Genomic DNA, 26,118 nt, shown 5'->3' with positions numbered 1-26,118 from the left:
TTCAAAGACTAAAAGAAGCATTAAATACACCACCAGATTCAATTGGATCATTTATTAGGAAAAATGACACATATTTGTGTATTATTGGACCAATTCCACCAAAGGTAAAGTTAATTATGCTCTTTAAAATATTTTAACACTTTCTTAAAGCAGTTGTTATTTATTACAAAAAGTCTTTCTCTGCAAAAACAAAGAAGATTCAAATCTATAGTACTTGTGACACCAATACAAATTTTAGAATATCAAAACATAGTTAAAATATCGCAACAAAGAGGTTATATTCGATTAAGTATAAAGCAGGGCTTTTTAGGATCTGCAATCAATAACCTGGTGCAATATAGCTCTATTGTTTTAATTTATGGATCAGAGAAGCCAATATTACATGATGTTATTTGCAATAAAGGAACGCAAAAAAGTGACTTTGATGCACTGATTACTGTAATGTGTAAGCGATAAATTGAATAATTATGATTAATAATATGAATTTCAGGTCTAACTAATTTATTGGGGCTAAAAGATAAATTTTTTCTTATTTTTTATTCATCGCAAGTTGCAAGTTTATCAAAGATAACTGGAGTATTAGGGAGCCTATCTTTAGAGAATTTAAGAATTAAATTATTAAGCAAATGTATAAGTAATTGTCCAGGTTTTCTACCAATTATGCTACATCTTATTATACCAAAGAATGAAAACATGCTTAGAAAGCTCCAGGAACCACCAAAAAATACATTTTTTACTAGTAATATCGATAGATCAAAAATTACCCCATATGAATGGAAATGTAGATGGAGGGGACTGCACTTTAAGGTTTATACATTAAGATTTCCAAACTCATTTTTTGGATATCCAATACAAATTTTTACGAAGTATATTTATAAACATCTAGGAATATTTTTAATTGGAGTTTATTCCCCTGATACAAATAGAACTTATTTAAACCCTCATCAATATATAATTGGAGATAATTCAAATATTTATTATGAGGGGTCAAATTACCTTGGAATTGTGTTATCTTCCAGTATTTCCCTTGTAAAGAAAGCAGAGTTATTGGAATCGCCAAAAAATTACACAGAAGAGTTTCTTAAAAAAGTAGGGAGGAGGAGCTGTTCTCCATCTAATGTATTTCTTAATAGAAGTAAAAAATTCAAGACAAAAGAATATATTGAAAACAAAGATCAATTAAATATTTATGATTGTACAATCATGTCTGAAATTCATAAGCATTATGATTCGAATGATACCGAGAAAAATATAAAAAATTTGATAAATATTAATGAAGCTGGGAAAAATATACAAATTACTCAGCATAATCGTGAATTTACAAATTTAATCAATTATTCAAGTTCTTACGATGATCAATGTTTATTTGACCAGGTAAAAAATATGGTTCTTCCCAATCACTTTGAAGAAACTGCATCTAATATGACGAATATAAATAGTAAATTTGATATCTACAAAATCAATTCTAATACAGTTAGTTTTTCTCAATCAAATGTAAATTTTCTACCTGAAGCAAATATCGGCATTCCAGTAGTTTCAAATTATTTAGAAGCAATTTCAAAAGTTTTTACAAATAGAGAATACCCAATTGTGCTGATTATCGGATGGTGTGAAAAGATTGATATGCTGATAAAATTAACCTTTTCACTTAAACCTTCAAATTTCATTGTTTTATGTGAAAAAATTATAGATTCCAGTTTTATAAATGACGAGTTTTTTGGAAAAATTGCCCAAATATCTGGTGTTGGGACATCAGAACATGATTTAAAACAAGCCGGAGTATTGGTTGCATCAAGAATAATTATTTTTGATTCAACAGGGAATCCTTCAAATATATATAAAGAAGAACTAATTAACGTTAGATATGGAAAACATGCCATTGGTACTTGGATAGCAGTATGTTATTTATTCTCCAAATACAAAAAAAAAGATAATTGTTTAGTAGGATCCCAAAAAATACCACCATTAATAATAGATATTAAAGAAACAGACATTGGGTTATTATTATTTCAATACTCGGATGATTGGCCAACCAGGATCGATGGATCAACTTACTCTATTCCATATAAGAACGAACTAGATTTTTTTTATTCAAGACAATTTCTTAGTGGACAGTTTTTTGTGGATAACATTATTGATTCATTGATTCCTTTTTTAGTTCCAATATTAGATAACAATCCTATAAATAAATCATTTATTAATCAAATAATTTATGGAAATCCAACTAGTAAACCATTCGGAAATGTTAGGTATTATAACGAAAAGAACTGTAGTTTGCAAATGGAAGAGATTCCATTTGTATTTGTGAATTCTACATTTTATAACTTATTTTCAGTAAGTTTGTTTTCCTTTTATAATTATAAATTTATTTTTGATCTAACAGCAACTTCTTAAACATGGCAGGCTAGCCATTGGAATTTATAGACCAATTAGAGTGGACGATAATCAATTTAATAAAAAACAAGATATAAAAACTCAAAAATTTTCTCCAAGTTTAGGAGATTTAGAATCAGTTATTAACGAGAATTCGGTAAAAGAATGCTTTAATTGCGAAACTCATTTAATAATATCATGCCCACCACCAAAATTCAAAATAAATTTAGGAGATTGTGTTTATTTCTTATAGCGTATATATCTTAAATATATTTATTAAAATAATGACTTTTATTTGATTGATTTTTTTTTGGTAGATATTTCACCATTATTTGATTGGTGTGTGCACACCAAAGTTAAACTATCTGAAAATAAACAAATCATTATGTGGGGATTTATAGAACAATTAAGAACAAAAGCAGGAGGATTTATTGATTTATCCAGTGGAATTATTTGTTGTGCAGCATTTGGAAGTTTATTACTGATATTTCGTAAGTACATTCCGCATCCATCTGAATTCTTTCCATTTAGTTGGTTTTTTTTAAAATTTGGTGTTCATAAACATGAAAATTTTAATTTATTATTGGATATTCTCGAGGGAGTTGATATTCCTGAAACAGGAAAGTATTCAATAAGAATTAAATGCGGTAGAGAAACTGACGAATCATCTACAACTATTTGCTTGGAAGATGTAAACAAGTTTACTAATAACCTTACAAAATCATTTAAATGTTGTTGGAAAGAAAAGCGTATTATTTTTGTAAGACAAAGGGAGAACTATTTATTTATTGAATTAATCAGCCATGGCACTTTTACCAGTTCTGTAATTGGAGAATGTAGAATTAGCATTATGGATATAATTGATGCAAAGTTTCCAAAAAAAGTAACTTATAACATCCAAAAAGACAGGAAGGTTGTTGCGAAACTACTGTTATCTTTTTATAGAATTTCTGCAAACATAATAGTTGAGGATACAAATCCAGTATTATTTCAAGCAATGATTAATTTACAAACTGATGCAGATATTTCAGGCAATAAATCAATTTATGCAGATTTTGACAAAATGTCAGAAAAAGAACAATTAATATTCTTTTCTAAAGCATTACAAGGAAATCTATATTATTTAGAAAATGGTGACAAAGGTAAGTTATCACAATTCTTTTTAAAACTTTAACTTTTTTTTCAAGATAAACTGAGAATGTTTTATTTCAGAGCAGTGGAAGTTACAATTAATAGGTAAGTTAATAAAAAAAATATAAAGTAATTATTAATATTAAACAGGTGGGAGTGGTGCTATTGGGCAACCGAAGGTGATTATTTAAAAGGAAGTAGTAAATTAGGAGGATATCCATTTCTTGCTATGAGCGTGGTAATTCCAGATAAAACAGATAGAGATCAAATATACATCAAATATCATGATTTATACGGGATTCATGACCTTTTCTTTAAAGCGATAGAAATTGATAGAGATGTATGGTCAGAAGCAATATATGAATTTATCGAGAGAGTAAGTTAAATTCAGTACTACAAAGACGATTAATACATATTCTTAGTTAAGATCATATCTGGATCATATAAAGGATGGCGTTATAAACACCGAGCAATTAAACAATCACTTGGAGAACGCTAATTTTTCAAATTCACCCTCAGAACAGCCATTCATTATAAACTTAAACTCAAGAGACGAAAATCCAACAAATAGTACTCATTACGAAATAACAAGGGAAAAGAAGGACAAAGAAGCGACGATAATTGAGTCCAAAGTAAAGAACTCAAGAAGAGTAAAAATGCACATACACGGAGGTTCAGAAAAGCATTCCAAGAATATCAACTCACCAAATTCTATAAAGAGAATGAAGATGGAAGTAAATCCATCAAGATATGAAAACGAACCATTAATATAAACATTGAGCTACTGGAATCTCGAATCTCAAAGACTCAGAAGAACCAATAGGCATTTCCAATTTGCATCAGTAAATCAGATACTATCTAGCAATGGAACTTCAATCATCGTCATTGAGAAGAAAATGTTTACATTTTTTGCTCAGACAGGGATAACAATAATACTCAACCATCAAAAATTGATGTCTGTAGGTGTCCTAAGAAAATCATCATCACAAAATGTAAACTTTAAAGTTTAGGAACTAAAACAAAAGGCATTATAAAAATATACTGCCAGTAGAGAGTTTCGTGTTCCATCAAATTATAGCAACGTTCTCTTCAATACCGATTAGAGAATATACAATCATTATTGTACACACTAGTTGCAAAGTGTTTTTCTACAATAGAACGAGACAATAAAATTGAGACAACAGTTTGCGCGGTTATTTTTTTTTTGCAAATGAAAGCTTGAGTCTGGTCGAATTGTTTAATAGAAAGTTGTCTAGTTTAGAGATTGTAGTTGCTGCTTGTACTTGAGTGAAAAAGTCTACAAATGCGACTTGATGATTCTTATACAAGTAAATTAAACTATTGAGTAATCTTTAGAAACTTACTGGTATAAAACGGAGTTCTTTGAATCCATTTATGTGACTAAATAAAGTATATAGTTCTTCTTCTCTACATATACCCATCTCCATTTGTACAAAGACTGTATTGCTTAACTCATGCGGGCTAGCGTTATTTGGAACCTTGTGTCGAAAGGATGTAGTGGCATCAATTTGCATCTCCGGTCTTCCTAGGGAGTTTTGTGTAAGCTCATTGTTAATAAAGTGATGAACATTCAATTTTTTGTTTTTGTTAGAACGCATGAGGTTCACGTAGTTGTTATCATATAAAACTTGATTGTTAACTAGTTTAATCTGGTTTTCTTCAGGATTGTCCAGAGTTTGAAATAAACCATTGTCTTCAGCATTTTTTAACCATTGAGCCAGGTATTGCTTGTATAATTCAATGCGAGCATTAATAGATTTTGGTATCATCTGAATATTGGAACTGGAATTGCGAATGTGGATATTTCTATGTTCTGACTCTTCAGCTGCAAATGAAACATTTACGTGTTTCCCAAATATTTGCGTCCCAATTTCATTATTCACAGCATTTACAGCAGAAACAGCGTTAGAAAATGTTATCCATGCCTGACCTTTCCTAAAATATGAGTTAAACATTTTAATTGATTCAATCTTGCCATATTTTGCAAAAATCTCTTCAAGTGCCAATTTTTGCTTTGGGATAGATATACTGTCATTTAAATTGTTAACATAAATAGTTTTATTTTCATCATCATCAGATAGACTGTTCTTTAGTACTTTAATAGCATTTTTTCCATCCATTAAAGAAATGTTCATTGCAAACAAAATACATAAAAATTCAGATTAGAAGTTATCTAAGGCGCCAGATAGATTTTTTATTTTAGTTCTTGATAATGAATTACGATGAAATAAGAAGCCTGATATTAGATACGGCGGAAGAATATAAGCATTCGCTTGGTAGCGATTATAGGCTAGTGTTGAAAGAAATAAATCAATTAGGTGATATATCTGTGAGTGATAGTTTTGAAAAGAATAAAGTTGAATTTTCTTTTTCACTTAAGAAGGGTAAAGAGAAATATAAAATTTCTATCTATGTAAATAGAAAATTGTTAGAGAGTAATGAATCTCTTATCGGTAATAAACATCTAAAAAAATCAGTTAAAATATCTGCGTTGGCTTTCTGGGAATTTTCGGATAAAAAAAAGGAACTTTTTGAATATTTTACTGAACTTTTTGAAGAGGACGGCATTTCACCATTTAAAAATAGCGAATCCCATGATATATTTTATTCTAACTGTGAAGGTTTGAGGGATGAGCTAATTCCTTCCTGCGACATAATATCATTCTTTGACATTTTTTTACTCTCATTATTCAGATCCAAAATACCTCAACTCATTAGACACTTGGGCTGGGATGAGAGCATTCCTCTTAGAAATTCACTAATAGAACACATAGCATCCGATGAATGTTTTAAGGATTTAGATGAAAGTAGTACAGACAGTGAGTCTGAGGAGAGTACTATGAAAAAAAGAGTAACTAGGAGATACTAAAAGTATTAATCTTTAAGGTATAAGTTATTACTATGAACCACTAGGTAAATCTAGTACTAATAAAGTTGAAATCGCTGATTAACGCACAACAATTTTCAGTTCAAGATAATACCATCATATTTAGACTGGAACCATTGCATAGCTTCATCCTTTGTAACTCTACCGTGCTTGCCAACCTTTGATCTACATTTCCTTCTTAGGCTAACACGATTACCTGGTCTAGTTAATTGTACGAAGAAGTCCATACCGTAAATACCGGTGCTGGGATCGTATTTAATACCCAAATCAATGTGCTCATCTATTCCAAAACCAAAATTACCAGTTGCAGAGAAATTCCTTCTACGAAGTTCGTATTCCTTAACTTTCAAACCCTTCTCAAGAATCTCTTCGGCTTTATCACCACGAACAGTAACATAACATGATATCTTTTCAGCCCTACGGATAGAGAATGAACGGATAGTGAAACGAGCCTGACCAAAGACAGGTTTTTGGTCAGTCAACTGTTCCAATACCTTCGCTGCACGGGTGAGGCGATCACCTGACTGTCCAACACTAATATTGATGACCAACTTCTCAATTTTAATATTTTTCATAGGGTTCACCTCTACTGTCATATTGAATTATAATTATTTAAATCCTGAACAATAATAACTTAAGGAAGTATTGGATGCCTGTACAAACTGAAATTAAAAAAACCAGTTCCGTGAACCTTATTTAAACGTCTGTAGACGGTTATTTGAACAAATATAAATTGTTATTTTTGAGACAGGTTTTCGTCTCTCAATAGCGGGCAATTTAGTTGCGCGCTAAATTTTTTTAATATTTATAAAAAAATATATATATATATATATATATATAAAAATTACAGCGTGTGATAAATGTCAAGCAAGAAGAAAAATGCTAACAAGGTAAGTAGTACTTATATTTATTGTTACGCTAGGAATACTTCTGTTATTTCAGAAACAAGATCAGGATCTCGAGGATTTGGATGCACTATTAGCTGAATTTGGAACGGTTGATAATGAAGAGGTAAATCAGGAATTACAAGATCTTAAGGAAGTGAAAGCAGAGGAAACTGTATCTTCTCAAACTCTCAAAAACAGGCTTAAGAAGCAGAAAAAAAAACAAGCAAAGTCACATGCTCTAGCCACTGAGGATGTTGGTTCGGAAGCCATTACAAAACCCAAGCCTATAAGTGCAGCTGCTAAAGCAGCCGCGGAAAGATTGAGGCAGATTCAAGAAAATGAACAGGAGTTGAAAAGAAGAGAAGAGGAGGAGAAAAGGAAGGAAGAAGAAAGGCGGAGGTTGGAAGAAGAAGAAACATTGCGCATTCAAGAGGAAAAACTTCAAAAACAAAAACAAAGGAAAGAACGCAGGGAACAATTAAAGGCTGAAGGAAAACTCTTGTCTGCTAAGGAGAAGGCTGTAAAACAAAAGCGTGAACAATTTGTTGAATACCTTAGACAGCAGGGTGTAGTTTCTACAAATGAAGGTAGTCTTGCCAATTCAAGTTTCAGTAGTGGGCTTGCAACAAGAAAGAAGAAAAATAATAAATATAATCTAAAGGAGGATATTCTATCTACAGATATTATAGAAAATAGTGAGAGAAATCAAGACATGGAAACTCAAACGGTTATACAGGAGTTTGTATTAGACTCATGGGAGAAAGTAGTTGATTGTGAAATGGGATCAAAAAGTCCGAACGTTTCTACAAAAAATATTAGAGACCTAGTTCCGCCAAAGAAAGTGGACAGCATCGCGGATACAAACCATATTGAACATATTGTAGAGGAACCATGTGAAGACCTGGGGTTTAGATCACCAGTTTGCTGTATTCTAGGCCATGTTGATACTGGAAAAACAAAGCTTCTTGACAAAATGAGGAAAACAAATGTTCAGGATAATGAAGCAGGAGGAATAACTCAACAGATTGGTGCAACTTACTTTCCACCTGAAATGCTTTCCGAACAAGTTAAAAAAGTTGAAGCTGACTTTGAATTGCAAATACCTGGATTATTATTCATAGATACTCCTGGACATGAAAGTTTCAATAATTTGAGATCTAGAGGCTCGTCATTATGCGATATAGCCGTTCTTGTTGTTGATATTATGCATGGACTTGAACCGCAAACTAGAGAAAGTATTGGATTACTCAGAAGCAGGAAGTGCCCTTTTATCATTGCTTTGAACAAGATTGACAGACTTTATGGCTGGATTGAGCAGAATTGGTCTTCTTCTAGGTCAACACTTTCTATCCAAAATGAAAGTACAAGAGATGAGTTTGATACTCGTCTTAATAGAGTTCTTCTAGAACTTTCTGAGGAGGGTCTTAATTGTGATATATATTGGAAGAATGATGATTTTAGAGGCAATGTATCAATTGTACCAACTAGTGCTGTTACTGGAGAAGGAGTGCCTGACTTGATTTATTTAATTGCTCAGCTGACTCAGAATTATATGGGCCTCCATTGTTTACAATTGAATACGCGTGAATTAAGCTGCACGATTCTTGAGGTAAAGGCTATCGACGGTTTGGGCGTGACAATTGATGTGATTCTTGTATCAGGAATATTAAGGGAAGGTGACACAATTATTGTTTGCGGTCTTTCTGCTCCAATTGTAACTACAATTAGAGCATTGTTGACCCCTCAACCAATGCATGAGATGAGGGTAAAAGGCGAGTATATACATCATCGTTTTATCAAAGCTTCAATGGGCGTAAAAATATGCGCGAACGGGCTTGACGACGCTGTTGCGGGAACACAGTTACTAGTGCCATCTAAGAATTCAACTCCAGAGGAGATCGAATCATTGAAAGAGGAAGTCATGAGGGATATGGGCGACATTTTTAGTTCTGTTGATAGGACAGGGAATGGAGTATATGTAATGGCTTCAACTCTTGGATCCTTAGAAGCTCTATTAGTTTTTCTAAAGTCTTCCAATATTCCAGTTGTTGCTCTAAATATCGGGACTGTTCATAAGTCTGATGTTAGAAGAGCATCTATTATGCACGAAAGAGGTTTTCCTGAAATGGCAGTTATTCTTGCATTTGACATTAAGGTAGATGCAGAGGCAGAAGTTGAAGCCAAGAAACTTAATGTAAGAATAATGAAGGCAAATATAATATATCACCTTTGTGATATGTTCACCAAGTATTATAGCGATGTCCAGGAAGAGAAAAAGAAGGAGAAGTCTCAGAAGGTTGTATTTCCTTGTATATTAAAAATTATTCCTCAATACATTTTTAATGCTAGAGATCCAATTATTTGTGGCGTTTATGTGGAGGAAGGTATTTTAAAACCAGGAACACCTCTTTGCATTCCCGAGAAAGATAACTTGATGATTGGCCGCGTAACAAGTGTTGAATTTAACAAGAAACCTGTAAGTGAAGGGAAGAAAGGGCAAGAGGTCGCTGTGAAGATTCAGCCTTTTGCATCAGACACAAACATCACATATGGTAGGCACTTTGATCACAACGATAAACTGGTTAGTCGTATTACAAGAGATTCCATAGATATTTTGAAGCAACATTTTAGAGATGATCTATCTAAAGATGATTGGAAATTAGTTATTCAGTTGAAGAAAACATTCGGAATTCCTTAATTAGATTATATTTGTAGTTTTGATATATTAACTTTAAATTTTTTTCTTTCATGTTTAAAAACTGAGTTTTAGTACTTTTTTTAGTCTTTGATTTAATGACAGGTTAATTCTTCCACCCGCACCCTCCAGTTTATGATAAAACGCCTCAATTATTCTGGATAATCCAGAGATGATTAATCCAGTAGCGGTTATGCATATCTTATTGTTATTACGCTACTTTGTTTGGCGCAGTGATGGATGTTGATCTTCCAATTTTTGAATTCACTCTTAAAAATCTTGAGAAAAAAGAGTTAAACAATTTGACAGACAAGAAGATTGGTGTTACGGAAGATAATCCAGATGAATATGATATATCGGTTAGATTAGAGAATATTTGCTGGAAATCTCAATGTTATGTCGATATTTTGCCATTAGACTTTTGTGATGTAAATCATTCACTTTTAAATGAGACTAATTCAAGAAAAACGGTCGGAATGGGATGGGAATTACAAGGTAAACTAACTAAACTGGGATACAATAATTTCAATAAATACTTAATTAGTAACTATATTCATTTATTTCCAATTGGTATTTCTAAGTCGAAAGCTAAACTTTGTAATTGGGCAAACTATAAGGATTTTACTCAAAAGAAATTATTGAAATTATGCATTAGCGGAATCCCATCCGATATTCGAGGAGAAGTTTGGTGCTATTTATTAGGAAGCGATCGAATGCTGAGGAATAACTCGAATGTATATTTTAATGAGCTTAATGGGAGCATCGATAAAAATATTGAAAACCAAATAATCCTAGATTTACACAGAACTTTCCCAAACTCTAAATATTACTCTAATTCTAGCAATTTTAATAAAGTTGGTACATTAAGTAGAGTTTTATACGCATTTGCATCGTACGACAAAGTAATAGGCTACTGCCAAAGCATGAATTTTATTGCTGCAATTCTACTAATTAATATGAAGGAAGAAGCAGCGTTTTGGTCTTTAGTACAACTAGTTAGTAGCAATAGAAACAAAGAGTTTATGGTTTGTAGCTGGGGAGATTTAGAGACATATTACGGAGAAAGGATGGATGGAATAATACGTGACATTGCCATTTTAGAGACTCTCTGCAGAAAATTTATTCCTAAAGTTTCACAAAAATTAGAAAATATAGGAATAAACTTCCAATGGTTTGCATTAGAGTGGTTCCTCTGCTTTTTTGTTACATCTTTGCCTTTAAAATCAATTATGGAGATATTAGATCTCATTTTTTGTTTCGGTAGTGATGTTTTATTTAATATTTCGATTGCATTATTAGATATAAATAAAAAAAAATTACTTTCATCCGTTAATATGGAAGAGTGTATGGAAATTTTGAAGAATATTACAAAAAATATTACTGATTCAACTAAAATAATCAGAAAAGCAATGAAATATAATATTTCTAGTAACTATATACAGAAATTAAGAGAAGAAAATTAATTTAGTAGAATTAATTAATTTACCCAAATTGGTTTATTTCTTTCTAAGTATTTATCTCTTATTTTCTCGAATTTATAAGTAAATTCTGATATTGGAAGCTCTCTATCATAACATATTTCGATATTTATTTTTTTATTGTTTGGCTCTACTTCCATATTGTTTAATATCCATTCATTCAGTCTTCTTGGGTCAAACGAGAGCCTAAATACTCCCATCTTTCTTAAGTTTGAAGTAAAGGTCATATTTCGATAATTAATTAGGCTACATTCTAAATTACAACATCCTGCTAAATCGATAATTTCCAAAAATTTGCAATTACTTAAAATTTGTATCAGGGCATTAGCTTTGAAATTCAGACAATAAGATAATTTGAGACCAGATATCATTTTTAATTTACTTGGTATCTTATCAAATATTTTTTCAGAAATGTTAGCACAATAAGAAACATCCAATATTTCTATCCCAGGACAGTTTTCAAAAATTATATCAAGTAATTGATCACTAATGTTTGTATTTGATAACACCAAAACTTTGAGATTTTTAGAGTAACCAAAAAAACGTTCAAGTTCAATATTTAAAATATTTTTGCAGCCCCTCAAGTCCAAATATTCAATGTTGTAACAATATTCTTTAACAGTTATGGGAATCTTAGTAATTCCGACGCAGTTTTGAAGCTCTAAGTGTTTAATACTAGGTTTTGTAAAGCCACTCACATCAGTTTTGATTAATTTTTGTTGGCAGTTTGAATTGAATAAATCTTTCAATGAATTGTCATTAATTGAAAAGTTTTGTTTAATCTTTGATCCTATCTTTAAAAATTTAATTGAAGACTTCATCCCAATTACTCGAAAAGAAGAGCTTCCAGTAATGCTATTACAATCAATAATTTCTAAGAATTCCAGATTCCTTAATCTTAAAAGGAAAAGCGATAGTGCAGAGTCAGTAATGTTATTATTTCCATTTATAGTTAATTTGTTTATAGATGCTGGGAGATATTTTTCGGAAGCAATTTCTTTAATATCAGAGTCTTTAATGTTTTTACTTGAAATGATCAAACTTCCTAAATTCTTAAAATTGATTATATTTTTGGATTTTTTGCGCAATCTATGATGAATTAAAATCTCCCATACGTTATCTTGGAAAAATTTCAATAGCCTACTGTTTACAAATGCTAGATTGGTTGATTTAATTAAGTCATCTTTATAAAATGAATTATAATTAATGCAGGATTTTTCATTTTCTTCGTAAACAACCGGAGTAACAAGCATTGAGAGAACATAAAATAATAAATCTTCCGGTAGGCTGCTGATGCAATTTGTTGAAATGATTGGGTAATTACCCGAGTTAGTTTTGCAGAAGATTTTCTGCCTTTCACCTTCAAATGTACTTTCTGAAGCACAGTTTTTCATCTTCTGATGATTCATTTGTTCAAATTTTGTAATTTTTTGTTTTTTGGTGATTAGCATTTTATCATTATTATCGGGAAATTTGTTTTTGAAAGTTAGAGATGATTTATAAATAATATTATTCGTAGAGCTGAATCTGGGAAATAAAAACTGGGGAGTAATACCTGATACTTTTTCAATAAAGCAAAAAATCGAGTTTGGCGTTGCATTCGAGAAAAAAAAATATATGTATTTTTTGCTAACCATTGTGAATTTTCCATCTAAATAGAACTTCCAAAAAATTGATAAAATATCCTTTTTAAATGAATAATTAAACTCACGATTAAACCCATGGATACAAACTTTGATGTCATCACCAAATAATTTATAATATATTCCTGTCCCATTGGCACCTAAATTTTGCATGATTCTCTTTCCAGAAACATGAACCTCAACATTTGAGGCAAAAAACAACCATTCTGATTCACTCAACATTCCAGCCCAGATTCACATCTTTATTTTCAGTATTTAAATTTTTTTCGTACAAAATCAAACAAAAATTAATCAGCTAATTCTGTGAGAAACCTTATTAAGAGATACCCGGCGAAATACTAAATTTTTGTCCGGCAGATATTTATATATTAGTGCTTTGGCAAATGATTAAAATTTTTTAAACGAAAATTAACTAATTTCTATTCAAAGTTACTAGTTGGATAGTGCCTTTAGCTCACATTGTTGGCTGTTGGGTATAATTTCCCTCGGCCATAACTGGGGGACCAAAGTATGCAAGCGCATTTCTACTTTTATAGTATTCATTTCTAACAGCTGATTGGGTCATTTTGATTCTAGACTTGAGAGCGATGCTTTCAAAAATTCCAGCCCAAAGTGTTACATGAGTAAGCGCAATGATTGTTAACAATGTAGAAAGAGAACCAATAGTTTTGCAATCTGGGAAGATGATAGTTAAAAACATAAAAATACCAGAAACTTTGCACAATAATATGCTCGCAAATCCTAGTATCTCTCTGGTCCCATCACTTGAATAAACTTCAACGAGAAATGCAGCGAATCCAAGTATTGTTAGTCCAACACTCGTAATAGCTAAGCCTGCATTATACATACATTTAATTACGTGGTTGAGATCTAGACCAGATAGAGCATTACCTTCATAGTAACCCACATTTGAGTACAATGTAACTACAATAAGTATCAATCCCAACAAAATAACGAGAGAGCCTTGGCCAAATGCTTTACATCCTGACCTAAACCCACGTGTTTGGCTAATACTGCCGTCATCATCCATTAGAATTGTCGACATATTTAAGCATATTACACCAAAAATCATAAATATCATAAAGAACAACGCTGTTCCAGTTGAGTTTGTTGCTTCGTTAAATGGGCTTAAGAACTTTGTTATGTGCAATCCAAATCCACTAAATATTGAGCAGATCGTCAGACCAATAAAACCCAAAAGCATTGAACCAAATCCCAGTTTGAGGTTGTTTACTAAAAAGTTTTCGAAAAATAATGGTTGCGAGGGCCCTCTTCCTTCAGGAGCATCTCCTGGTCGAACTACATACGTAAAATACATGGTCTCGATTTAGATTCAATTAATATAATCAGAGCTATTAAAATTTAAGATTAAACGGTATTGTCCTTTAAAAGCCGTTTAAATTAATAAAGGCACTAACAGTACATGTATTGTTTATAATTTTTATTGCAAAACCCAAGCATGTCTCCGTAATTAAATTTTTATTGCACGTACAGTTCTCCATGCGTGAGTACACCTTTCCACAAGAAAGTTCCCCATTTTTGAAGATGCGGATCGCTTTTTTTTTTTTTAATTTTTAAAAGGTGTAGACAAAACGTTTATCGTAAAAATAATTTCCTCCAAAAATGTTATAAACGATACCTACAGTTATTAAGGCAATCTAATATCTAGGTTGTTTTCATTAGATAGTGAGCTGTTGTTTCTAAATTAGGGAGTAGAAAAGACCTGACCGAATAATCTGTTTATGAAGTGCTAATCTATGCGCATCACTTAAATAAGATCAAGACATTCTAGTAATTGTTTCTATTTACGATTGATTTAGCGATAAAGCAATTTCACTTTGAAAAGAACGTGCTTAATTTAATGGTACATTAATCTTAAAATCTAGTTTTCAAATAGTTCAGAGACAAGACATCACATGCCGGTTGTCGCTAATAGGTTTATAAATACAATAAGGACAATACGACGTGGCGGATTTGTGTGGCATGCATACGTATTAATTAATTGGTATATTTAATAATAGTTACAAAACAGCATATCAGAGCTAGGAAATACACCAACTATTAATTTGTTTATTAGAGGTACTAATAGACATATTATATGTATTAATTTGTCTACATAATGTAGCCTGGATACAAAAACGTTAAGCACATACACACAAAATTATTGCAAGAGATTATTCTTAAGAACTAAATATTAAACGCACAGGAGGCAAGTTAGATTCTATTGGCTTAGCGCGATTTTTTTTTTTCCAGAACTAATCTTGATTTTCTGGAGCCATAAACGAGCACTCATAAAGCTAAGTGATAAGAATAATAAAATGTATTCTCAACCATATTCCGGGGAGGAGCCTATGCTCTATCAAAGTAGAGGTCCAAACAAATCCTCTACTAATCAATTTAATATGTCTGCAACTAACGGCATGCAGGTAATGAACGATGGAATAATGGATGATGAAGCCTTAAATGAAAGAGGTGAAGAGATTACCCCACTTATATCGAATTTCTCTTGTATTACTCTCAGGACTGGGACGTTATTGCAATGCGCAAGCTTACTTGTATTGATTATCCTATATAATGTATTTGGCAATAAAGGATTATTTACGTTTGACCTATATGGTAATGGCGGTACTTTAGCTGAGGATTTGAGTTATTATGCAGGAGTTGTTTCGATGCTATGCGTATATTTTATTGGTGTTTTGTTCTTAGCAGGATTCCAAGAATTTATCGCAGATAACTCAAAAGCTCCTTTGGGATTTAGAGCAGGCTCGAGACTACTAAATACAGCAAATATTATTCAGATTATCGTGGTTGCACTTAGAGTTACACAATTTTCGTTTACATACAGCTATTTCAATCAGAAATGGTATGGAAAATTTAGCCAAACAAAGGGTGACTGGTGTTTGTACAACTTTGGAATTGTTTGTGAGGCAGTTAGCTTAATAATGTACGGTATTAGCTTCTTTTATGTAGAGTCATATGCGGACGTTGGAGTTGGTGAGCAGTATGCTTATTGGATGTTAACTTTATTTACATTGGCTGGAGTCTCTGAACTAATGATGCTTTTCACAGGTTTTGGCAGCTTCTTTATCCTTTTCTTTGCAGCCGCTCTTATTGTCACATGTACTTGGGCATTTCAATTTGAACCCCTTTTAGAATCAAACTCACCTTTATTATTTTCAAGAGACATCAATGCCGACGTTTTACCAAAGGAAACTCCATTAGATGATATGAGCATTGAAAAGAACCAAACTGTCAACAATTATCAGCCAAATTTTACTTATCAACTTTATGCAGGCGCATCTGGAGTTTCTAGTGTTCCAAATCCGTATGGGGTTGAAATGCAACAATAAATGAAGATTTGGGCGCATAATTAAATAATTATTAATATGTTACATATCTAGATTGATTTTAATAAGACAAGAATATTGGAATTTATTAGAGTAACATAGACTGTAAGGAAATTAGACACAAATTTCAAAGGAAGCTTGCCGAACAACTTTAATATGAAACTATAGTTTGGCTCTATTTTGAATCTTCTAGTTTTAATTATTCTTAATAATAGGATACGAAATAATTTTTTTCATTTCGCTTTCACTTTAGGGTCTAAAATTGTATATACATGTTAAGGCTAGCACCTTCTGCCGCCATTTATTAATAGTAAATTTATACAATAATTATTTTTAAAAAGGATGGACTCTACAATAGCAAATCCGAATATTTTACCTAGTAATAATATTAATTATAAAAGATTTGACCCGGGATATTCTGACATAGAAAATATTGAATTGTTAAAAGAAGCAATTAGAGTTGGACTACCTTCTCATTATGATTTTGAAATAATTAAAACAATTAAAAAAATTAATGAAATAAAATCTATCTCAGATGAACGTGAAAACTTTACCGTGTATTTACAAATGCCGGAAGGATTGTTAGTTTTTTCTCAATCTATTTCTCTTATTTTACAACACTTTACCCAAACGAGTGTAGTGATTTTGGGGGATATAACATATGGAGGATGCTGCATAGAAGATCAATTAATGAGTATATTAGAATCTTCACATTCAAAATCATCAAACCAGTCTTTACTGGTACATTATGCTCATTCATGTTTAATTCCATTTGAAGAATTAGCTATGTCTAAAGATATTAATATTGCAAATATTCTTTATATCTTCGTTGAAATTAATTTGTTATCGGATCATTTTATTCAAACTATCAAGCATAATTTCAAAAAAGAAGACAAGATTGCGCTATTATCAACTATTCAATATCACAGCACAATTGTTGGTTCTCAGAAGTGCTTGAATGATTATTTTTTAAGCCCAGTAAAAATTCCGGTTTGTGACCCATTGGCATGGGGCGAAACCCTCGGATGTACCAGCGCAATTATTGATAGCGATGTAGAAAAGTGCATTTTTCTTTCGGATGGTAGATTTCATCTTGAAAGCGCTATGATACAAAATCCAAGTAAAGTATTTTATTTATATGAGCCTTTTTCAAAAAAAATTACAAGAGAAACTTATAGTCATCAGCTTTTACATGAAATAAGAAAAAGTTCAATAGTAAATTCATTCAAAATAGTTCAAGGGGGCGGAAGTAATTTAATTAATGACTCTGTAGTGATTGGAATATTCTTCAGTACATTAGGCCGTCAAGGGAGTTTTGCAATAGTTGAAAGACTGGAAAAACTTATAAGCAAATATAATACGAACACAAATAATAAAACAAAAATTGTCGCTTGCTCTATTTTTGCTTCAGATTTATCTGCAGAATGTATAAATGATAATATTTTAGAAGGGGTCGACTGTTCAATACAGCTTGCATGCCCCAGGCTATCTACTGACTGGGGAGCCTATTATAAAAAGCCAATTCTAAATTCATATGAGGCATTTGTATTATTAGGAAATCTTTCTAATAATAACTTCCAGTTTTTTTGTGATATGGAAAATAATTTAGATTTATCAAACTCCGAATTTTCATACCTCCAAACTTACCCAATGAATTATTGGGCATCAAATGGTAACATTTGGTGTAACTATTATTCAGATGAATCGAGAAACGGAAGTTTTGGAGCATCTAAGGACCAAATTGATGAGATAAAGTACAATATTAGGCAGAACAAACTCAAGAACTTGACTAAAAGAAAAATTAACTTGCAATATGAGAGAAATGAGTTAGCTTAGTTGAAATTGAACAAAATTAGGCTTTAATTATATTAACAAAATCACTTTTAGTACAATAGACTATTAATAATTTTTAATAATAATACTTTACATCTGACAAATATCGTTATTAATCACAATTTATGTAACACAAAGCCGGTACTTTGTCTTGTCGTTTGATTAAAATAATTTGATTAAAGCGAAGTAAAAAAATTTTATGGTATAACAATTCCAATCTAATCGAGCAACATTAAAGATATATTTTTGTCTGTGGGAAGTATAAAAAAAAGAAGTTGATAAATATGGTAATATGGAAGAAGTTAATATAAATCAAGTTTTACTAGAAAGAGGGATTAGTTACACTTGTACTCAAATACTTGATGTCCATGCAAAAAAATTAAAAAATGAAATTAATACTAGATGTAGAGAATTTCAGTCTGTTGATGAGCTGATAAATTTTTCAAATTCAGATCAAAACAGAAATGATTCAAATGGCTTGCTTTCAAATTTTGATTGGAGAAGTAGTTATTTACCGCATATTTATTCTGCTACATTAGGATTGAAAAATGGCTTTATTGACCCAAAGCTGCAAGGCGAGCTATATCAATCCGTTTTAAAGTGCATTAATCAAGGGTTTGTCTCCGGAAATATTGGCATTATAAGGATTTCTGACCATTCTCATCCTGTCAGATTAGCGACTCCAATTGATAAAACATGCTATTCCCTTGTTTGGCGTAAAAAAGATTTGTCCGAAACTCACGACATTCCTATAGTGTTAGGAGAATATACTGGGGATGTGAAATACGTCGGAGATGAGGAAATTAGTGACGAGTCATATTCATTCCAGCTTACTTTTAAAAGTTCGGCATTTAAATTCACAGGCGCTGTTGTATCAGGTAGTCAACAATTTGGTGATTTTTCAGCAAATAACATGGATAAATTGAATGATAAACCAACTTATTCTCCTGATGGGTTTGAATATACTGAGGCAAATGATAATTCACATTCCCCAAATAAGTCTTCTTTCTTCTCAAAGCCGTTTAGTCAAACCCGAAATGAATTACTTTCAACTGATGGTAACATTAAAAAAATAGGAGCTAGGCTTTTACTTCCAAATGAAAATGAATATATATTGTCAGCTGACAAGACTTGTAATGAAATGGCATTTCTTAATCATTATGAATGTGTGTTTAATAATAATTTTAACTTTAGAATAAATGTTCAATGGCATTCTGTTTATGTTGATGGCTGGCCACATATCATTTTAACTTCTATTCCTGGGATTGGAATCAAATTGGGCGACGAACTTGCAGCAGACTTTGGTGAAAACTGGTTTTCTAGAATTCGGCGTATTTCTGAAAACAATATTAAAAACGAGTTAATTTTATTTAGGTTAAGATTTAATAGTAGTAATAATCAGGGGAGTGTGAATTTTTCAGATTTAGATGAGAATTTATCACTTAAAGAAACTGATTCGAAAGACTCTCTATCTAATTGTGGGATTAGTGGACTGATAAATTTTTATGATATCTGCGAAGTTTGTCAGAACTCGATCACCTCACAGACAAGAAAAAGTTATTACAAGCCAAAGAATGAAGACAGTGTTTTATTTTTAAAATCAAAATTTGATTACTTGCTTTGCAATGGATGCAATCGAGCCTTTCACTGGTACTGCGTAAATCGCCCTGAGTTTAGAGATCTTAAAACTAGTTCAAAAAATTGGTTCTGCTTTCAATGTCTTTCATTGACTTTGAGAATTCTTCCATCACTGATCTATAGAATTCCTAATTTAACTCCTGGATTAATAGACTCCATTCAAAATTTGTATAACTCTACTGATGATTTAATTCCAGGCGTAATTGATGCAATGGGAAATGTTGTTCTTAGGTCAACAGATGAAGTTAATACAGAAGACCCCAAAAGCATCGTATTTAGGCCTTCAGAATATTTTGATTATAATTTAAGGCATTTTAACGAGTATGGTGGTCTTGAAGGTCTTACTAAACTCAAACCTTGCTATTTGTGTTACTCGTCGTCAACCATTTCAAATCAAATGATTGGCATTGCAACGATATGCAGAATACATAGGCTTCATATTGCTCCAGATTATGACGAATTTTTTAATTCAGTTCAGTACACCTATAATTCTGATAACAATCAACTGGTAAGTGACAGTTCCCTTCATTTATCTTTGGTAGCTGATGATTATGGTAAACGAAAGTATGCAGTCTCAGCACAAAGGAACACAGAAGATATTATAAGACCACACATAAAAAAACTTTCTGGTTCAAGATATATTATTGAAAGGAGTAGGAGAGTTATTTGTTCTCTTAGACAATCTCTCTATCAGTCAGAAAAACACAGAGTAGAACTATTATATAAGCTTGAGAAATTAAGAAAAATTCAGGACGAATATTTTAGAAATATAAGCGAAGGAAATGGCATGATTCCAGTACTATGTATTAAACTCGGAAGCACAATATTAAATAAAGAGTTTTCCGGTAGGCTTTATCAAGGAGTTATATCACGTTACTATCCAAAAGAGAGGATATTTCATATAGAATATCTTGACGGGGATCGTGAGGATTTAGAGTATAATGATTTTATTTCATTATTAGCTAATGACATTAAGAATAATCGAATAAATATCGATGATTTATTAATTACCGATAGCCACGTAAAAAGTACCAAGAAAACGTCTGAAAATCCTGTACCTTATAGAAATTCAAAAAAGCGTACAATATTTGGGATATCTGAAGAATTTTATAAATCCGAAAACTTTGAATGCAATATTATCAAAATGAAAAATGAAAAATTTTTGACTGCGACTTACAAGAATTTTAATATCGATTCAATTTATGATAAGGTTAAATTGATTCACAAATTTATTATTCAAGAATGCAAAATAAATCAAGATAATGAAGATGCAATATTAATTAGAGAAACCCCTAAGTATGAATATATTGATCAACCTGAATGGAATATTATTTGTGGATCATTAAACATAGAATCAAATTTAATCGAGTATTTTGTTGGCGTAAATATTTCTCGGATTAGTCACAAAACAACCACATTTAATATTACTTCAAAAATTTGCATTGGGAATGTATTCCTAATTAAAACCATCCCCATAACAATCTATAACGAGTTTAGTATTAATAATGATGAATTAGCTAAGCCAAATGAAAAAAGTCACTCAGAAATATTAAATACTATTAGATTTTCAGCAATCGAAATACTTGCTTGGACTCAGAGTCTTTTGAGTGAAATTTTTATTAAAGAAACAAGTTTAAGCAATAATGATGGTATTGCGCTTGACAAAGTTAATGGATGCGAAAATATTAATATTGAACAAAATTCCAAACGGGATTTAAGCGAATCTTTAAACTCAGATTTTAATTCAGCACTTGTGAAAGAAAATTGGTTACAAAAGGCCAATTTGATTGCTCAAGCGCTTCAACCATATCCAAATGGAATTAAATGGATTAATGAAACACACTCATGGAAAGTTGTTTATTCAAATGAGTTTGGACAGAAGATCTCGAAGTTTTTCGATACGATTCCATTCGATGAAAATGCTACAGTAGAGTCATTGTATTTAAAGGCATGTAAATTTGTTTCAGTTTCTCAAACAAATAATAAAGTAATTAAAATGCTTAGCACTAGCAGAAAACTTAATAAAATTACCAATGAGATATCTAGTCCACTAGATAAATTTATTTTTAATGAATGGGGGAACACTATCGAAGATTTTTTGGCAAGATATAATTTAAATAATCCTGATAGAACTGTATATTCCATCAATGATTTTAATAATGAAATTAACTCATTAAGGCCATTTCCTGATAATTTAGATTGGTGTGATTCTACATTTTCCTTTGTAGTTGCTCTACCTAGTAATGAAAAAAGATCATTTCAACTTGATAAATTCGAATTCAATATTATTAACTGCTATTCAGCGGCTTACAGTTTAGCAATTGGGAATGTAAATATTGATAAGGAGTTTTATAATAGAAAGATAAGGAAATATAATTCAAGAGTAAAGAATAACACCAATCCTACCCAATTAAAAAAACAAATTTATAAAAAACACTTGATAAATAATAGACACGAGAGTCCTTTGGAAGAAAAAAAGGAAAATTTTTCTGTGAATAAATCTATTAATGCCAAACAAAAAAACTCGAATGAAACAGGTAAATTCACAAGTTTGCCAAGTTGTCAAGTTTATTCATACCAAGATAAAGAAACTACAGATACAAACACTTCATCCGAAGAAAGTTTACTTGGAAATATTTGCGAATCAAAAATAGAGCCTAAGGAGCTTACTAATGAAGATTCAAAGGGAAATTCTTTCAATGAACTACCAAGTTACGATGAAGATAAGCTTTCTATTCGAGCAAAAAGTAATAAGCGTAAAACAATAGTAAGGGCACTGCCTGCTCCATCAGATCCATTGAGCAGGGCTAGAATAATTGAATATAGCAAACAAGCTGATGAGCTGAGACCTTTTCCCCACGGTATAACTTGGTGTTACCGTTCTGCAAGGTTCAAAGTAAGATATAGGAGATCAAGTGATGGTTGTTGGACTGCAACATCGTTCACTCCCACTAAATTCAATTCTGTGAAAGAGGCATTTGAAAACGCAATAGATAAATTAGCGGCTCATATTAACGATTATAAAAATAGTAATGAAATCCCTATTATTCCGAAGAAAAGACATTTAGAAATTGAACCTTAATAAAATAAAGTTATATTAGCTAGTAATTACAATTTATTGCAAGTTTTTTTTTCTCTAGAGAATTTGAATTCCCTTCGAAATTACTAGATCTCGGGGAATGAATGCAGAAATGGATCGGCGATACTGCCTGTATCAAGCCTATGTATTGGGTTATTATCCCATACATTTGAGTTTTCATTCCATACATACCAGTTAGGATCTCTATAATCCATTTCATTGTAAATACTTGGCTCTTCATTAAAGGTGCAAATTGGTTGAATACACTTGCTAGGTAGACACTCGCTCAACTCTGATGATGGCGTCAAGAACTCTGATTTTGAGATATATTCATTATCTTGATTTGTTTCGCACGTAGAAGGTTCAATAGCGTTATTTGTTTTATAATTGTTGCAATTTTCTGTGAATGTAGGAGTAACAGGGTAAATACCAACATCACTTGCAAGAAGGACACCTGGTGGGGATTGCTGGAACTCAAGGCATGCGCGTCTGAAGTTTCTAGGAGAAAACTCTATTTCTGAATTCGATGGCATAACTTCGCAAGTACTTTCAATTGTTTGAATTCTTTGCTTATATAATTCGGGATCATTTTTAATAACATTTTCTAGTCTTCGTTCAAAGCCTTCAAAACGACTGTAGTTCTCAACCGGTTTTCTGTTTGATTTAGAGTAATGCTTATCAACTTCTAGTTCACTTTGAATGAACGATACTTCATTTTCGGAATAGATTGACTTGTTTTTTTTAAATTGATCGATTGATTCCTTTTCATTCATGCATCTGTAGTTACTCATAGATTCTCGTCTTTTTTTAATAATGGCTTTTTTAACTCTTATTTGATTACCAACTTCGGATTCTTTTTCAGGAGGATCTTTAAGGAAATTTGTTTGTTGCAAGAAGTGTGGTACAACGTGAATTAGTGGTGCATTAAGAATGGTTTCAAGCTTAGTTTTTCCTTGGTTAAGTAATCTTTGCAATTGATGGTATCTGTTTTTCACTGCATGCGTAGTTCTTCCAGGAAGATGTCTTGCAATATCTGCCCATCTGTTTCCCCAAAGATTTTGCTGGTTTAAAATAAATCTGTCCTCAGAAAGTGACCAATCACCTCTTCTGATTCTTGGATCAACATGCGATATCCACCTTTCTCTACATTGCTTTGCTAATCTATTTACGTTAAGTGTTGAGTTAAGCAATCTAGCCGTTTCAGACCAGCTTGATGGTCCAAGCCGTTGAACTAACTGATACAACAGCTCATCCTCTTCTGCATTCCAAGGCTCTTGGGGCATTTATCTTTTTATCATGAGAAATACCATCAAAACGATATATATTAGTGAAAAAAGAATTTATATTCTGCTTTACTATCTATTTGTGGGGTACATGCTATTTTCACCGCAGAGTAAGTTGATATCGTTGCAACGACAATACATCTTCGGATGTCTCTTTAGCTACAATTGGTACTGGATATAGTTGCGCTATTTAACTTGATGTCTGGAGTATTAATTAAATTATACATTGGCGGTAAATGTGGGAATAGTTGCCATTTTTTTGTAAAGAAACAGCAACATTCTGTAGAAAAACAAAAAACTACCGCCTTAAATTTGCTTTTTTTTTTGATCTGTTACCATGTATTTATACTTTATAAATTTACCATTTTTAATATAAAGTATGGCGGCAATTATGTTGGCGCAGAATATTCAGATTGCAAATCGTGACATTTTCTAAAGATGAACGAAGTAAATAAAAAGAAGAACAAGACAAATACTAGATACAATGATGAACAGGAAATTAAAAACCTCAAGAATAGAATTGTTATAGAGCTCCCATGTAGAGGAAAATCTTGGAATAATCCTAATCTCTTAAATCATGGTGTTATTAATAACAAAAATGCTGAGCTCCCTGTAAAAAGAATTAAAACTGAGGATATCATGAGCCCAGATTTATTCTCTGATCTACCAATAAGTAGAAGAACTTTGGAAGGTTTGAGGGCGGAAGGCTATTATCAGATGACGTTGATTCAAAGAGACACACTACCTCATTCGCTACAAGGAAGAGATATAATTGGTCAGGCAAGAACTGGCAGTGGAAAAACTTTAGCGTATGTAATACCGATATTAGAAAATATTTACAGGGATAACTACTGTTCAATTGATGGGCTTTTATCTCTAATATTGACTCCAACCAGAGAACTTGCAAGCCAAGTATTTGATGTGATAAAAGAAATTGGTAAATTTCACTCGACCTTATCAGCAGGGTGTATCGTTGGAGGGAAAGATATTAAGTCAGAATCATCTAGAATCAATATGTTGAATATTCTTGTTGCAACTCCTGGAAGGCTCATTCAACATATGGATGAGTCTCCACTCTGGGACGCAAACAATTTAAAGATTTTAGTAATCGATGAGGTGGATAGAATGCTTGATATGGGATTTTTAAACGATATAAAAATAATTTTAGATGGTATTCCATCTTCATCTGCAGGAAGACAAACAATGCTTTTTTCTGCTACCGTTTATTCATCAGAACTTTCTATTCAAGAAATTGAAAACTTGTTTCGACCTAATCACCTAGAGAGTTTTTCTCTCGATAAAATAGGGGCACTACCTAAAAATCTTCAACAGCTATATATTAAAGTTGCAATTCATGAAAAAATTGATACTTTATTCAACTTTTTGCGTACTCATAACAATAAAAAAATAATTGTTTTTGTTTCCTGTTGCAAACAAGTTAGATTTTTATCCACAGTTTTTACAAAGTTAAAAATAGGATGTAAAGTGTTAGAACTTTATGGAAAGCAATCACTACAAAAAAGACTTGAGGTGGTTCACAATTTTTATACACATGAGAGTTTGGTAAAGTCGAATGAAAAACTTAAATTGAAAAATATAGGAAGAAATTCAAAGTCCTCTTACGAAGGGGCAGTCTTATTCTGTACTGATATCGCATCTAGAGGATTGGACTTTCCCAAAATTGATTGGGTTATTCAATTAGACATTCCTGAAAATGCAGATACTTATGTTCATAGAATTGGTAGGACAGCAAGATATATTTCTAAAGGTAAATCATTACTGTTTGTTATGGCTAATGAGGGCTATTTTTTAAAAAGTTTATA

At 31.8% G+C, this 26,118-nt stretch overlaps 13 protein-coding genes across 13 annotated transcripts; 8 read left to right on the top strand and 5 right to left on the bottom strand.

Annotated features, from left to right (window-relative positions):
- Positions 1-660: 660 nt before the first annotated feature.
- Positions 661-2,394, top strand: Chro.60251 (multi-pass transmembrane protein ion transporter). The annotated part of the gene is made up of 1 exon (XM_662551.1): positions 661-2,394. One exon carries the CDS (start codon positions 661-663, stop codon positions 2,392-2,394), a length of 1,734 nt encoding a protein of 577 aa, XP_667643.1.
- Positions 2,395-2,758: 364 nt separating this feature from the next.
- Chro.60252 (transmembrane protein) lies at positions 2,759-3,547 on the top strand. The annotated part of the gene is made up of 1 exon (XM_662550.1): positions 2,759-3,547. The coding sequence occupies one exon, from the start codon at positions 2,759-2,761 to the stop codon at positions 3,545-3,547; it is 789 nt and encodes a 262-aa protein (XP_667642.1).
- A 1,309-nt stretch (positions 3,548-4,856) lies between these two features.
- Chro.60253 (U1 snrnp) lies at positions 4,857-5,660 on the bottom strand. The annotated part of the gene is made up of 1 exon (XM_662549.1): positions 4,857-5,660. The coding sequence occupies one exon, from the start codon at positions 5,658-5,660 to the stop codon at positions 4,857-4,859; it is 804 nt and encodes a 267-aa protein (XP_667641.1).
- Positions 5,661-5,737: 77 nt separating this feature from the next.
- Chro.60254 (hypothetical protein) lies at positions 5,738-6,394 on the top strand. Its single annotated transcript, XM_662548.1, has 1 exon — positions 5,738-6,394. One exon carries the CDS (start codon positions 5,738-5,740, stop codon positions 6,392-6,394), a length of 657 nt encoding a protein of 218 aa, XP_667640.1.
- A 95-nt stretch (positions 6,395-6,489) lies between these two features.
- Positions 6,490-7,008, bottom strand: Chro.60255 (ribosomal protein L11). The annotated part of the gene is made up of 1 exon (XM_662547.1): positions 6,490-7,008. The coding sequence occupies one exon, from the start codon at positions 7,006-7,008 to the stop codon at positions 6,490-6,492; it is 519 nt and encodes a 172-aa protein (XP_667639.1).
- A 1,003-nt stretch (positions 7,009-8,011) lies between these two features.
- On the top strand, positions 8,012-9,997 carry Chro.60256 (translation initiation factor if-2, 73082-68138). Its single annotated transcript, XM_662546.1, has 1 exon — positions 8,012-9,997. One exon carries the CDS (start codon positions 8,012-8,014, stop codon positions 9,995-9,997), a length of 1,986 nt encoding a protein of 661 aa, XP_667638.1.
- A 233-nt stretch (positions 9,998-10,230) lies between these two features.
- Positions 10,231-11,457, top strand: Chro.60257 (GTPase activator protein). Its single annotated transcript, XM_662545.1, has 1 exon — positions 10,231-11,457. The coding sequence occupies one exon, from the start codon at positions 10,231-10,233 to the stop codon at positions 11,455-11,457; it is 1,227 nt and encodes a 408-aa protein (XP_667637.1).
- Positions 11,458-11,471: 14 nt separating this feature from the next.
- Positions 11,472-13,337, bottom strand: Chro.60258 (F-box domain protein). Its single annotated transcript, XM_662544.1, has 1 exon — positions 11,472-13,337. One exon carries the CDS (start codon positions 13,335-13,337, stop codon positions 11,472-11,474), a length of 1,866 nt encoding a protein of 621 aa, XP_667636.1.
- Positions 13,338-13,569: 232 nt separating this feature from the next.
- Chro.60259 (multi-pass transmembrane protein) lies at positions 13,570-14,433 on the bottom strand. Its single annotated transcript, XM_662543.1, has 1 exon — positions 13,570-14,433. One exon carries the CDS (start codon positions 14,431-14,433, stop codon positions 13,570-13,572), a length of 864 nt encoding a protein of 287 aa, XP_667635.1.
- A 1,000-nt stretch (positions 14,434-15,433) lies between these two features.
- Chro.60260 (multi-pass transmembrane protein) lies at positions 15,434-16,465 on the top strand. Its single annotated transcript, XM_662542.1, has 1 exon — positions 15,434-16,465. One exon carries the CDS (start codon positions 15,434-15,436, stop codon positions 16,463-16,465), a length of 1,032 nt encoding a protein of 343 aa, XP_667634.1.
- Positions 16,466-16,804: 339 nt separating this feature from the next.
- On the top strand, positions 16,805-18,298 carry Chro.60261 (diphthamide synthesis protein). The annotated part of the gene is made up of 1 exon (XM_662541.1): positions 16,805-18,298. The coding sequence occupies one exon, from the start codon at positions 16,805-16,807 to the stop codon at positions 18,296-18,298; it is 1,494 nt and encodes a 497-aa protein (XP_667633.1).
- Positions 18,299-18,587: 289 nt separating this feature from the next.
- Chro.60262 (hypothetical protein) lies at positions 18,588-23,015 on the top strand. The annotated part of the gene is made up of 1 exon (XM_662540.1): positions 18,588-23,015. The coding sequence occupies one exon, from the start codon at positions 18,588-18,590 to the stop codon at positions 23,013-23,015; it is 4,428 nt and encodes a 1,475-aa protein (XP_667632.1).
- An 83-nt stretch (positions 23,016-23,098) lies between these two features.
- Chro.60263 (myb proto-oncogene protein) lies at positions 23,099-24,295 on the bottom strand. The annotated part of the gene is made up of 1 exon (XM_662539.1): positions 23,099-24,295. One exon carries the CDS (start codon positions 24,293-24,295, stop codon positions 23,099-23,101), a length of 1,197 nt encoding a protein of 398 aa, XP_667631.1.
- Between the last annotated feature and the right edge of the window lie 1,823 nt (positions 24,296-26,118).

This window comes from Cryptosporidium hominis (genome assembly GCF_000006425.1).
Source record: "Cryptosporidium hominis TU502 chromosome 6 CHRO016096, whole genome shotgun sequence".
In the NCBI taxonomy this organism is placed as follows: Eukaryota; Apicomplexa; class Conoidasida; order Eucoccidiorida; family Cryptosporidiidae; genus Cryptosporidium; species Cryptosporidium hominis.
The sequence above is the reverse complement of the archived record's forward strand: the minus strand, read 5'-3'. Positions and strand labels throughout refer to the sequence as shown.